The 14,357-nt window shown below is 37.8% G+C and overlaps 1 protein-coding gene across 5 annotated transcripts in view; it reads right to left on the reverse strand.

Annotated features, from left to right (window-relative positions):
• Nucleotides 1-5,181: 5,181 nt before the first annotated feature.
• Nucleotides 5,182-14,357, reverse strand: part of LOC108141555 (zwei Ig domain protein zig-8) — a 72,256-nt gene continuing 63,080 nt past the window's right edge. For all 5 annotated transcript variants that reach the window (XM_017264998.2, XM_017264995.2, XM_017264997.2 and 2 more), the window contains 5 exons: nucleotides 12,666-12,833; nucleotides 11,002-11,136; nucleotides 10,723-10,936; nucleotides 7,471-7,582; nucleotides 5,182-7,405 (listed from right to left, as the gene is read on the reverse strand). In XM_017264998.2, coding sequence (XP_017120487.1) covers nucleotides 7,387-7,405; nucleotides 7,471-7,582; nucleotides 10,723-10,936; nucleotides 11,002-11,136; nucleotides 12,666-12,833 — 648 coding nt within the window. In that variant the 3' untranslated portion in view covers nucleotides 5,182-7,386. The remainder of the gene's footprint in view (nucleotides 7,406-7,470; nucleotides 7,583-10,722; nucleotides 10,937-11,001; nucleotides 11,137-12,665; nucleotides 12,834-14,357) is intronic.

Here is a 14,357-nt window from a genome sequence, read left to right on the forward strand (position 1 = left end):
AGGTAGAGAGACGATGGAAGCTGAACCGAGAACAAAGAAAGGGGCGTCAGAGGTATGGGCTTTTTTAACAACAACCAAACCTCTGCGAAATGCAACAAGTGCGGAAAAATTTATAAGACCAGCGAAAATACGTCCAATTTGTTTGATTACCCCAAACGCTATCTTAAAACCGACGATCTTGCCACCAAGCCCGCGGCAAAAACATCAACGCTTTTGACTGGAACATTACCATATGACAGATCGTCTAAACGTAAACTGGAAATTAACAAGGCATAGGCTTGAATGGTTGCTCTGGACGTGTAACCATTTTGCGTTGTAGAAAATCGGGGCTTTTGTGATCTCTTGAACGTTTTTGACCCAAGATACAGCGTACCGTCCAGAAGCAAATTAAACAACGTTTTGAATTGCTGAGTTATACGAAGAATAGGTAATAAAACTAAAAAACATTTTAGACATTGCGATAACAACAGATGGTTGGTCTTCAAGAGCTAACGACTACTATGTCATCGTAACTATCGGCGGTTTTTATCTACTTCAAAATTGGAAAACAAATTTAACCATAGCGCCTTAAACATTGCCGAAACGGTTCATTTTAGACGAATAAAATCTTTTCGATAAGGTTTCCATCATTGTAACGGATAACGCAGCAAACGTTGTGCTTGCATGCAAATATTTAAATAAGAAACATTTCCCATGTTTTCCGCATTCTCTTAATTTGCTTGTGCAGTGCTCTAAAAATAGATGAAAGAGCCCTTCCTAAATTCCAATGTGCAGTTCTTTAAAAACAACACAAATGCATTTTCAAAGCTTAAAGCAGCGCAGAGCTCACATAAGCCCTTTAATCTGATTCAGGAGTTGCCAACCAGATGAAACAGCAGCCTTCTTATGATACCCGAGGTGTATCTTGAACCCGAGGTTTAAAATGGATGGGTTTCGCTCAAGTTCTTATGCTCAGAGTGCAGTTAGCTTAGTCAAAACCAAGCTTGCGACTTTAAAATGTTCAGATCCCGTACAGCTACCAACACCACCAATTCGACCCGAAAAAAAGACCATCCCACCGATCCGCTTTTAAAGTTTTTAAGAACTAACAAGAAAGAAAGCAAACTTCGGCAAGTCGAAGTTCATACACCCTTGCAGCTATTGCAAGAATTAAATATTTTTGAAAACATTAAAATTAATATTTATTTGCGTATATGTTTAAAAACATTGAAGCTATGATGATTTGCAGCTCAATTATTAGATAGTTATTTTATACATTTCTATTACAATATTTCTATGGGAGCTATATGATATAGTCGTCAGATTTTGATCAAATTTAAACCGTAATTCTAAAATATTTAACTATATTATATGTCGAAGAACTTAAAAAAAAAATTAAAAAACAGCAAAGTTATAATTTTTTTAAATTTATTTTTTCGGTTGCTCCTATGGGAGCTATATGCTATAGTCGTCCGATCTGGCTCGTTCCAACTTATATACTACCTGCAATAGGAAGACAACTTTTGGGAAAGTTTTATTCAGATAGCTTTAAAACTGAGAGACTAGTTTGCGTAGAAACGGACGTACAGACGGACGGACAGACGGACATGGCTAAATCGACTCGCTTAGTGATGCTGATCAAGAATATATACACTTTATAGGGTCGGAGATGTCTCCTTCACTGCGTTGCAAACTTTTGACTAAAATTATAATATCCTCTGCAAGGGTATAAAAATGACTCCAGATCTATCAACAAAAAGGCGAAATATTATAAATTTCTTAGGCATTACCTGGATCATAGCCATAAAGTGGAAGATCCTTTCGAGTTTTGGGAGGTTAGTTAAATTCTTATTAACCTATTTGATAAACTTATCTAAACAGAAGACACTGTTGGCCTGTAGACAATGGAGAGGCGTTACATGTCGATTCCTGCAGCTGAAAGAAGTTGGGTCGACTAAAATCTAATTTTTGAAATTTGAAAAGCTGAATCGTTTGCCCATTTCGTGCCCATTTTTGCCCACCAATTAGTTTTTTTTGTCCACCTCCAGCTTTGAAAATAGGGAAAGTACAAAAATTTTCGAAAACCTAAAAGTTGATTATTACAATTTTTTTATAGAAAATAATAGTTTTCCACCTTTTAGAACTTTGAAAAAGTAAGAACTTTAGAAAATATGGAACTTTTAAGTTTTCATCATTTTTAACCCAATAAAAAATCAATGGCCAACGTCATAAAAATAGTTTTTTTTTTTCGAAAGAATAAAGAATTTCCATGCTTGCAAACCTCTTTAAATTTAATATCTTCTTTTTTTTAACAAAAACGTTTTTTGTTAAAAACTTATATTTTTAAGAGGTGGGCAAACGATTTTTTTGTTTAAATTCTTAAATTTTAACAGGTGAGCAAGCATTAAAAGTTGTTTTTTTTTTTAAAACAATTTTTAGGAGTGGGCAAACGGAAAAAGTATTTTTAAGAGGTGGCCAAACGTTTTTTTTTTAAATTGTGATTAAAAAACAAATTTTTAAAAGTCAACTTTTAGGTTTTCCATATTTTTAAAACTGGAGGTGGGCAAAAAAAAACTAATTGGTGGGCAAAAGTTGGCAAAAACTGGGCAAACAATTCCGCTTTTCAAATTCGATTTTAGTCGACCAAGTTTCTTTGAGCTGATTCCTGCTACGTCGACAGAATCTGAACGTATGTTCAGCATGGCAGCAGAAATAATATCAACAAAAAGGACATTGCTGAAGCCAAAAAATGTAAACAGGCTCCTGTTTTGGACTCTATCGATGTTTTACCAACCCTACTGACTAGTTAATGTGTTAGTTGTCTCCCACTGCAAGTCTTAACTACGTGTACTTCCTTCCACATTGATAACAAGAAAGGAAAAAAACTTCAGCAAGCCGAAGTTGATATATTAAATATTCTTGAAAACATTAAAATTATGATTTACTTGAAGCTGTGATGATTTGCAGCTCAATTCTTTGATAGTTCCCATGACAGCTACATGATATCGTTTTCCGATTTTAATAAAATTAAATGCGTAATTTTGAACTGTCAAATTATAAAAAAAATTACTAAATAAAATAATTAAATTAAAAAAAAAATTTTAATATTATATTTTTATTGTTCCTATGGGAGCTATATGCTATAGTCGTCCGATTTTGATAAAATTTAAACCGTAATTCTGAAATATTTAACCATTACTAAATCAAACAAGACAGGAAGCAAACTTCGGCAAGCCGAAGTTTATATACCCTTGCAGCTATTTCAAAAACTAAATACTATTTAAAACGTTTAAATTATGATTTACTTGCGTGTATGTTTAAAAACATTGAAGCTATGATGATTTGCAGCTTAATTATTCGATAGTTCCTATGGCAGCTATATGATTGTTCCTATGGGAGCTATATGCTATAGTCGTCCGATTTTGATGAAATTTAAACCATAATTCTGAAATATTTAACCATTACTATATCTCGAAGAACTAAAAAAAACTTGAAAAACAACAAAGTTATAATTTTTTTGTATTTTTTTTTCCGATTGTTCCTATGGGAGCTATATGCTATAGTCGTCCGATTTTGATGAAATTTAAACCGTAATTCAGAAATATTTAACCATTACTAAATGTCGAAGAACTAAACAAAAAATTAAAAAACAGAAAAAGTTATAATTTTTTTTCATTTATTTTTCCGATTGTTCCTATGGGAGCTATATGCTATAGTCGTCCGATCCGGCTCGTTCCGACTTATATACTACCTGCAATAGAAAGACAGCTTTTGGGAAAGTTTTATGCAGTTAGCTTTAAAACTGAGAGACTAGTTTGCGTAGAAACGGACGGACAGACGGACATGTCTCTGAGACATTTTTTCATGCTCAATAGCTTAGAATTAATGTAACCATAGTATCGTTTCTTAGTGGTAAGCTTAAACGAAAAACATACCGTGAATAGTGAAACAAAAATACTTTATTAGTATCAAACGAAAAGGTTGGAGTATTGATGTTGTTAAAGTTGTCGATAACAGCAAATTCATTCTGCAATGAGGAAAAACTGCAAAGTGGGTCGGCGGTCGGTTAGGTGGGGGTCCATCGTGTCATGGTCATGCCATTAAGGTTAATGCATTGGAAAATTCGATTATTTAAAATTTTTAAAACTTCACCATAAATTGATGTTACGTCCTGAGCTTTTAAGCAAACATGGGGCCAAAAATCCCTGAATTTACAGCTGTCACCGTGTGGCCTGGGCTGCATGTGCCACTCGGTAAACGTACTCGTGAGCACATGTGCGTTGGGTGAATTCAAACATTTTCAAATCGTTCGGGGGGGCAGGCTGACTCTGAAATTAGGCAGCAATTTTGAGAGGGCCCGAGACTTGGAGTTTCGTGCAAAACTTTTTAATCAAAACGGCAAATCGAAAATAAAAATGGCAAAGTTTTCAATCTCCTGAACGTCGAAGTCTTTCGACACACTCAACTCAGAGCTGTCAACAGCCAATTTCGCCCATTTGGCTGCCTCACTGGAGAAATGCGCCGAAGAGGTTCTGGTTCTGGCTCTGGTTCAGCCCGCTTGAAGTGGCATGGCAGTACTGTACTGGTGTGTGTACACTATAACTTCTTGTTGAAATTCTCCATTACTTTTGCAGTTCAATGTTTTACTTTTGGGCCTCCACCCATTGGCCCTGGCCCGCACTGGCACTTGTGCATGGCAAATTTACCCGGGGTTCATTTGATTTGCCAGAAACTTTGGTGGCCACAAAAGTTTGCTCCTCGGTTCTGGCGGCAGCGTTCAATGCATTTGATTTCACAAACACACTCGGCAAACTTTCAGCGAGAATTTCGAGGAGGGCGCGAGCGTCGACGGGTGGGCACAAGTGCAACATGTTCGCTGCGAAGTGAACGGCGACGAGGCTCTGAATAAAATGTTGACAGAAAGTAAACTGCCGGTCTTAAGGAAAACGTCGAAAAATAATTGGCGCGCCGTTCCGAAAAAGCTGGCGACTTCAGCAAATAGGCAGCCGATTGTGTGCGTTGTACCAACAATGGAGTCCAATTATGGCGTGTTGACGAGCCGCCTTTGCAACGGCCTTCGACTTGGATTTGCGGAGAAGTGTGCTGATTGATTGGTTATTGCAAAGTCAAAGCCCCCTTTTGGACAACTTACCTAAATTCCTTAGTCAAGCCCTTACCGACAAAAAGACAAATGAGAACTGGTTTGCTTGGTTATTATTTAAATTACATTTATTTTTCCATGATAATCACTTGATTTATTTGAATGCATTCGTATGGTTAGCCATGCATTGCTGCTTTGGTATTTCTGTCGATTCCACTCTTTGTATCTGTGCGTGTAAGCACAATGTAGTTCTGTTTTGGATTTATTAATATCTGTACTATTATTAAATTCATATTCGTCAAATTGGAATTTTACACTTATTTGCTCGAGCATTTACATTGAAAACATTTGAATCATTCTATATTAGTTGTTCGTTTATTTTTGCTCTGCCTGTTTCCACACAAAGAGTACAACTACCTATCATATTTCCTTTGTTTCCATATGTGATTCTCATTAAATAACGAAGGGCTATTATCAGCCATTCTATATACGTATGTTCGTACAAAATATATACAGTGGAAATGCTTAACAGTGAAAACTAACCAAATGTTTCTTTAATTCAGTTTTTTTTCAATAGAATCAAATAACTTTTAAATGGGACATTGGGCATAAGCAAACACATGCAGACACATCAAGGAGGCTTTGGATTCATCTTAGTATTTTCGGTATTATCAATAGTTTTAGTTAGTCAGTAATAATGATTACGCTAAGTTTTCGATTTTCGTGGTTTCACACTAATGAATCTATTCAAACTTCAAATGGTATCTCCTAACAGTTTTGTTTTGCAAGTTACGTACCGTCAATGAACGAATGATTATTTATTGCTGGCTTAAGTCTGACAACACATCAACTCGAATTGGAGCGGAACCCCTATATTTTATTCTATGGTAAGTGCAGGCTGCAGCTATTAGTGGAGTCAGCCTAAGTTTAATAAACAGTCGAGAAGTTGTACATAATTCATTACGTAGATGTTTCTTTCATGATTGAGGTGTTTCAACTGGTTGGCACAGGCAGGAAACAAACGTGAGAATATTTCTAAAAAACATTCCCTGCCCATGCCAAGTCAGAGATGGGAGGTTTTGGAGCCCAAGATGCGTGTACTTTTTGAAGATTTCAATAAGCTATCCATTCTAGATATCTGTTTGTAAAGTAATAATATTTCAGTTTTCTGATTTGGCTGATTGATGAATTTAGATTATCCTATATTTGACTCTATGGCTAGGTTTCTGCATCGACCGCCCTCGCCTCAACCTCCCTTGTGTGTTTTTGCAATTAATTACAGCTGGGTTTTGACAGTTTGAAAGCCCATAAAGCATTCGCATACTCGCAGACCTCTTCTCCGTCCTCAGACCCTTCCAGTCTGCGGGCCATGGCCAGTGTATAGCACATTTTCAGTCAGTTGTATGCCTTGTGGTTGACGGTGCTGGAGCTGTATGATTTCCTTTTTATTTACACAATTTAAATTAATTTTTTTGCTAGCCGTGTGTGTCCTTGTGTGTGCGTGCTATGCCATTTGCAATAAAATGTATTTACAAACTTAATAACATAATTAATTAATGTGGGTTGATGTTCCGGTTCTTATTCTCGTTAACGTTAATTTTACTCGTGTTGTTGGTGCTGCCTTCAGGGCTGGACGTGCCCGCAGCTCTTTTTATGTTTTTATGTTTTTAGTTTTCAATTAGCAATTAGTAACAGTTATAATAGCGTTTTAATGTGTGTTTTTTTGTTCATAAATATTCCTCATTTTAATGGACTCAAATTGGCTACTTATGCAAATTCCGTTTACAGTGAACAGTTTTTTGGGTTGGAAAGCATTGAACTGGGTCGAGCAAAGGCATTTCGAATAAGTTGCTGCTTTCAGCTCACCGAGCAAGGAAAATTGCACTACATATATACATAACAGTGGTGGCGGCAACCGAGAAGTTTGGCGAATGTACCTAAACCGAACGTTTATGAATAACGCAATTCACATATTTTAAAATCCTTTAACATATCGTACATACACATTCAATGGGAAGTGAGTTACAAACTAAACTGGTACTTATCTAGACTTGTCTGGATGTACGGGTAAATGCCTGGCATACGTACAAGTACACACGTCCGTGTATGCACAGCGATTGCGATTGGATTAACTTGATTTTTACACTTGAGTGCGCAGCTTTCACTGAGCTTAGCTTAGCAATTATCCTAGACTCGGGGTTATTCAGTTATTAACTCTGTGTCGGTTTAGGTCTAACACTGAAATAGCTTAAATAGGATTTCTTTGTCGTCGTTCTTCCGCTCGCCATGGCTAGCCAAAGGTCCGCTTAGGTCAGGAAGATGCGTCTGATGGAGAGGACGGGATTTAGGACTGGCTTGTCGCTGGAGATTAGATATTAGCCACAACTTACCTCACAACAACCGTGTTCAGCAGGAGACAGGGCGCCAGCATCGACCTAAATATGTGCGTCAGGCGATCGGCGGAGGAGGTCTTGCGTCGCGAGATTGCCGCCATATTGTCGCCTGCAGGTGTCAGAGGGATAAATTTGAATTTGAATTAGAGCCAGAATTTGTTTAGTGACAGACAGGCGAATGCAATTATGCGCACCAACAACCGTGCTCTGCATTTCCATTCCCCTTCTCGCCCCAGCCAACCCGCATTTCCCATTTTCATGTTAATAAGCTGCAGGCTGCACGCCATTTGCATACTTCCATTTACTCGTCTTATCGTTATTATTAAAAAGAGCGCGATGTCTATTTAAATGCTAAAATCACAAGAAACTGAGTTTGGCGAAGCAGTAAGGTGCCAAGTCTTTTTCTCAGAGAAACAACAGTTTTTACCCCCTTCCTGTTAAGACACATCCTAGCTAACGTATATGTTTCGGGCCACTGGGGTATTTCTAGCTCTAAAGAATTCGCGCTAAGATTTTCTATTAATGACTTCACTTAATTAAAACAAACTAAATATGTCCGCGCACAAAACTTTCTGTCTGTTTCTACTAAATTCTAAAAAATTTTGATGACGCAGAGAATATTCAACAGCTGGGTAATCTGAGATAGTACTTGTCAAATAATCAACGATTTCCATAATAACTTATGAAAACCAAAAGAAACAAGAAAGGAAGCATACTTCATCAAGTATATGCTTAAAACGATTGAACCTATGATGATTTGCAGCTCAATTATTCCTATGGCAGCTATATGATATCGTTTTCCGATTTTAATAAAATAATAAAAACCAGCCAAACTAAATAAAAGCATATTAAACTGGTATTTTAATATGTAAATAGTAACGCAAAAGAACGCCTGTTGAAGTTTAATTCGAAACAAGAAAAGTTCCGTATTAAATATGAACGGTTCACTTGGAAATTAGTGCAGGTGATTGCATGAAACTAGTCTTTCTATTGCAGGTAGTACATAAGTCGGTGCGAGCCGGATCGGACGACTCCCATAGGAACAATCAAAAAATAAATAAAAAAAAATAAAAAGTTTTTTTTTTTTTAATTTTTTGTTTAGTTCTTCGACTTATAGTAATGGTTAAATATTTCAGAATTTTGGGTTAAACTTAACATAGGGTATAAAATGATTCGTTTATTATACATATAGTAATAGTTAAATATTTCAGAATTACGGTTTAAATTTCATAAAAATCGGACAACTTTATCATATAGCTCCCATAGAAACAATAAAAATATTAAATAACAAAATTTGTTTGTATCTTTTCTATTTTGTAATTAAAAAAAAGTTTTTTTTATTTTTAATTAATTAGACAGTTCAGAATTACGCTTTTAATTCTATTAAAACCGGAAAACGATATCAAATAGCTGTCATAGGAACTATCGAATAATTAAGTTGCAAATTATCATAGATCAATGCTTAAATAATAATTAAATACGTGCTTACAAAAAAAAAACACAATTAAATGATTATTTATTGACTTTAATAAATTTTGATTACAAATGATTACACACAAACACAAAGTTGTTCAATTTTAAAATTTTCAAGAACCATTTCTACTTTCTATGATAATTAAGATCTCCTTAGTAAAAGTCCCAAACAAACCTGTATTTCATCGTCTACAAATTCCGCTAAAAAGCACACTGTCAATACCATGTCAATACTACCCAGTTTAAACTATTGTCCACGGCTTGGGAATATGAGGTTTTTTAAGTTTTTATACCCTTGCAGAGGCTATTATAATTTCAGTCAGAAGTTTGCAACGCAGTGAAGGAGACATCTCCGACCCTATAAAGTATATATATTCTTGATCAGCATCACTAGGCGAGTCGATCTAGCCATGTCCGTCTGTCCGTCTGTCCGTCCGTCTGTCCGTCTGTCCGTCTGTCCGTCCGTTTATATGCAAACTAGTCTCTCAGTTTTAAAGCTATCTGCATGAAACTTTCCCAAAAGCTGTCTTTCTATTGCAGGTAGTATATAAGTCGGAACGAGCCGGATCGGACGACTATAGCATATAGCTCCCATAGGAACAATCGGAAAAATAAAGGAAAAAAAATTATAACTTTGCTGTTTTTTAATTTTTTGTTTAGTTCTTCGACATTTAGTAATAGTTAAATATTTCCGATTTACGGTTTAAATTTCATCAAAATCGGACGACTATAGCATATAGCTCCCATAGGAACAATCGGAAAAATAAATGAAAAAAAATTATAACTTTTCTGTTTTTTAATGTTTTGTTTAGTTCTTCGACATTTAGTAATGGTTAAATATTTTCGATTTACGGTTTAAATTTCATCAAAGTCGGACGACTATATCATATAGCTCCCATAGGAACAATCGGAGAAATAAATGAAAAAAAATTATAACTTTTCTGTTTTTTAATTTTTTGTTTAGTTCTTCGACATATGGCAATGTTTAATTATTTCAGAATTATGGTTTAAATTTTATCAAAATCGGACGTCTATATCATATAGCTCCCATAGAACTAATAAAAATATATAAAATAACTATCTAATAATTGAGCTGCAAATCATCACAGCTTCACTGTTTTTCAGTATATACTGAAGTAAATCATAATTTAAATGTTTTCAAAAGTATTTAATTCATGCAATAGCTGCAAGGGTATATGAACTTCGGCTTGCCGAAGTTTGCTTTCTTTCTTGTTATATTTGCCTTTGTTTTTAAGAACCAATAACAAAAATGTATCTTCAATCAAAGGAATTGTAGTTTCCTTGGACTGTGTTGCCCTCTGAATGCTTTAGTTTCGATTTTAATAGTTTCAGTAAAATCAAACTTTTTTGTGATTATCAACTACAATTTTGTTCTTATTTTCTTTGCTTTTAATTTGACTAAACAATGTTTAGAAGAAATTAAATTTAAGTTTACAGGGAGAACATGTTTATTTCATATTTTTGAGCATTAGAAAGAAAGAAATTAAACTTAAGTTTACAGGGAGTACATGTTGATTTCATATTTTTGACCATTTTATTTCCGTTTGAGAACTCCAGAACTCTATCTGTGTATAGGTGGAAATAGTTGGTTTGATCCTCAGTGCTTGGTTTATTTAAAGGAAAAAATATAAAAGCGACTGGGCAAATAGTGTATGGCTATCTCAAACTGTCACATCAAAACTCACTACTAACGCCCAGGTAACTTATAGGCCGCAACGTACAAAAATACTGCAAATAATGAGCTGCGCCACCCACCTTTCGAGACGAAGACGTAGATGCTCGCCGGTTCCGTGTTGCTGGCCGAGCAGGTGTAGTTACCGGAGTCTGTGATCTGCGGCTCCCGGATGATCAGACGGCTCTGCGTGCGGGGTCCCGGGGTCGTCTCAATGGTTATGTCCCGCCGGGAGTCGACGTAGTTGATCAGGCGGTCGTTCTTCTGCCAGTACACGTACTGCGGTGGTGTCGGACTCTGTGCCGAAGAGGTGAGGGGGGATCAGTGGGAATGCGGACCTTACGGCTCGCCGCTCAACTTACCTTCTCAATAATGCAAACCAAATTGATTGTTGAGCCCATGTCGACATGCAGCTCGCCGGAGCCCAGTATGAATGCCTCCGGCACAACCACTTGAAGATTCACAAAGTGGGAAATGATGCCAGTCGGCGTCGAGACCTGTGTGTTGGTGTTGGTTTTTGTGAGATTGAGCCCGGAAAAGCGCAGAAATGGAAGCCGGGGAGTGGAAAGAGCAGGTGTGGCAATTGAGTGCGATTGGTATTCGTAATCAACTCGAGTCCTAATGCTTCAGTAAACTGCGAGCAGGAATCACTCCCCTAACAGCCAGTTTCGAAAAATCGTTGCGAGTGCAAGAAATGTTGCACTCATTGAAATGCAAATCAAACAATTTCAATTTGGCACGCAAAAATGAAACAAAAACGAACGGATTCTATATAAAAGGAGCGTTTCCTACACGTCCCAGCTCGGAGCTCTTCCCAAAATATCCGGCAGGCAGCGATTGCTGCTGCAGTTTCTCCGCATCCGCTGCCGCAGTGGAGTAGGAAAATAATCATTTCGGCATATTTGCATGCAGCTCTCGTTTGGTGCTCAGCTTCATAGTCCGCACTTGGGTCCGTAGTCCGTAGTCCGTAGTCCGTAGTTCGTGGTCCGTAGTTCGTCCTCCGCAGTCCGAAGACGGGATTCTGGAGGGGACATTGCACGACCCACTGACTCTGAGCCTGACTCGGTGAGTGACTGGTTTGTTCTGGCATGCGGCTTCTCATATTGAAATTGCATGCAAACAATTTGGAAATTGAAGCTACGTTTCTGAAATTGCACTCCGCTCCCCCGCTGCGCCGCCAGCTATCCCCATCCGTCTACTCAGAGCAGACCGAGTGGCACTTGTGCTGCTGCACAAACAGAGTTACTGTCAAGTGTCCATTTCAGCAGTGTCCAACTTTGTTGCTCTTCGGTTGGCTGTCTTCCCTTCCCTGAATCCCATCCCTTCTAAGCTGTTTTCTTTCTCCCCGGGCCGGGAACACGACCTTTCCATATTTGCATTCGCATGACTTTCGGGCTTACTTGTGCATTACTGTTACTTCGTAGAGCCGGAGCCCATGGTCCGGGTTCAGTTTGTCCTGTCCCGTGTTCTGGCCAGATCCTTCGCAGCCTGCTGGCTGACAGTCACACGATTTCGGCTGGCCGCACAGTCGGACTTGTCAATGTCACCGGCCCACTCCCACTTCCAATCGGATCCCAATTCGGATTCGGATTCGGATTCGGATTCGGATTCGGACTGGCACTCCCTTTCGAAGCTCCCTGCCAACGACAGCTGACCAGAAGGCCGGGGGCAGCTGCCTTAAATCGAACCCTTGCATACACAGCTTCATTTGCATTTTACAATTAAATCATGTACAGGCGAACAAATCGACGTGACGTGAAATCAGCGAAAAGCAAAAGCAAAAGCAAAAGCCCGAAAGCCCGAAAACCTCAATGCAGCGTTCACACACGGCGCAGGGATGCGAAACGAGAGCATATGCAAATGCACTTTAGTTTATTTCAACTGCGCCGCATGCATAAAATATGGAGTCATCATTCCGGGCCCCGCCTTCCGCCTCCGGCTACCGCCCAATCGCACGCCCACTCCCACTTCCACTCCCACTCCCACTCCCACTCCGACTCCCACTGCTACCCAGTGTCCCACTTACCTGGCACTCGTACATGCCGTGATCCCGGCGCTGCACAAACTTTATCTGCAGCGTCCACATGTTGGAGCCGGGCGTGTGCAGTATCGCGAAGCGCTCGTCGTTGGTGTAGAGCTGGGCCCCCGACGACAGGATGTGCCAGTCCCGGCGGCGGATCCAAGATATTTGATTCTGTTGACGAAATGCGATACCCGACCGCGTTATTAACGAGCGGGCAAATTGGTAATCGAGTACTATACACACAGATAATTATTAGCGCAGCAGAAGGCCTCACAAACAGAGCCGCTCATGCAATTAGTGAAACATGCGAATATTTCTCGAAAAATAATTAAAAAATGCTCAAAAGTCCCACCGCTGCCACCATCACCGCACCGTTGATGTCCGAGCCGCGTTGACATTTCGCAGGGTGCGTGATGGCGGGATGCTCGGGGGATTAAGTTACGACATTGGTTTACAAGTGGATAAACTATTTTTAATGTCCCCAGCAGGTGCACTCTCGTAAGTAGAGTACACACGTTCCGTTGGGGTGAACCAGAAAATATATTAAAACTTACAACGAGAAAGTAAAGTAAAACGTTTAGCTATAATCAAATGGAATGAAAAGAACCAAAAAATTACTAACTTATGTGTTTTAATCCTGAGTTTTTGTGCTCAAGGGGGAATATATATATGGAGTAAAAAGAGCCTCTATATTTTTTTTAATAAATACTGCCTACAATAATGATTATTTAAGAATGTTGGCAAGTATATCGACAAATTACGCACACATTAAAAAAGCTTGATAAATGATAAGCCACTAAATATATTTTAATCATATCAATATCTTTTGATTTTTATTTTGTTATATTTAGTTTTGTATTCAGATACATTAAAGGTTATTTTAGATACAAAAAAAATGAACTAATACAGAAATATAAATATTATTATTATATTATTTAAAAATATTTGTCTTACTATATACAATCCTAAAATTTTCCTACAACTATTCCATTCAAAATGTTGTGTTAAAAATCAATTTATAAGGTGTATTATATTATTTATTTCATAAACTTCACAAAAAACCATTCGAATTCAATGATCTATATGTATCTCCCCTCCTAGCGCATTTGAGTTTGAAATTAAATATAATAAATATTTAATACGTTTATGGTATACAAATGTCTATTACTACTACTGTTTATAATAGCAAATTAATACTAAGACAAGAATAACGAAGGAAGCATATATGGATACATATAGTACCAATCAAATTGTGATTTAACTGACTTAAACGTTTTTGTAGAATGTGTGGATATTTAATAATCTAAGACTATCTTAACTAGTTGTGGCAATCGTGCCTCAATTAATTGATATTTCGGGCTAGTCCCATTTATGCACAGTCCAATCCATTGCGTGAGGTACTAAGTTGCTTGCTGGCAAAACCGAATGTCAAACAATGTGTACTGAAATTGTCATTTTGCCAAACGTTGGCTTTCAACTACAAATTAAGCTCTTGTTCGGCTGTTGTTCGTGCTTGACTGCTTAACAAATTAGACTTTTGCGTGCCGCTTTCTGGGAAACAAAAAGGCAAATGAAAATGCCATATAATTAGACAGGAAAATGAAATGAAAACGCAAATGGGAAAATTGTGAAATGGGAAAATGGTGCAAAAAACGCAAACACAATGTGCATATAGGATTGCAGCAGCATCTGTGC

Source organism: Drosophila elegans, unplaced genomic scaffold (genome assembly GCF_018152505.1).
Source record: "Drosophila elegans isolate 14027-0461.03 unplaced genomic scaffold, ASM1815250v1 contig_721, whole genome shotgun sequence".
Taxonomy (NCBI): domain Eukaryota; kingdom Metazoa; phylum Arthropoda; class Insecta; order Diptera; family Drosophilidae; genus Drosophila; species Drosophila elegans.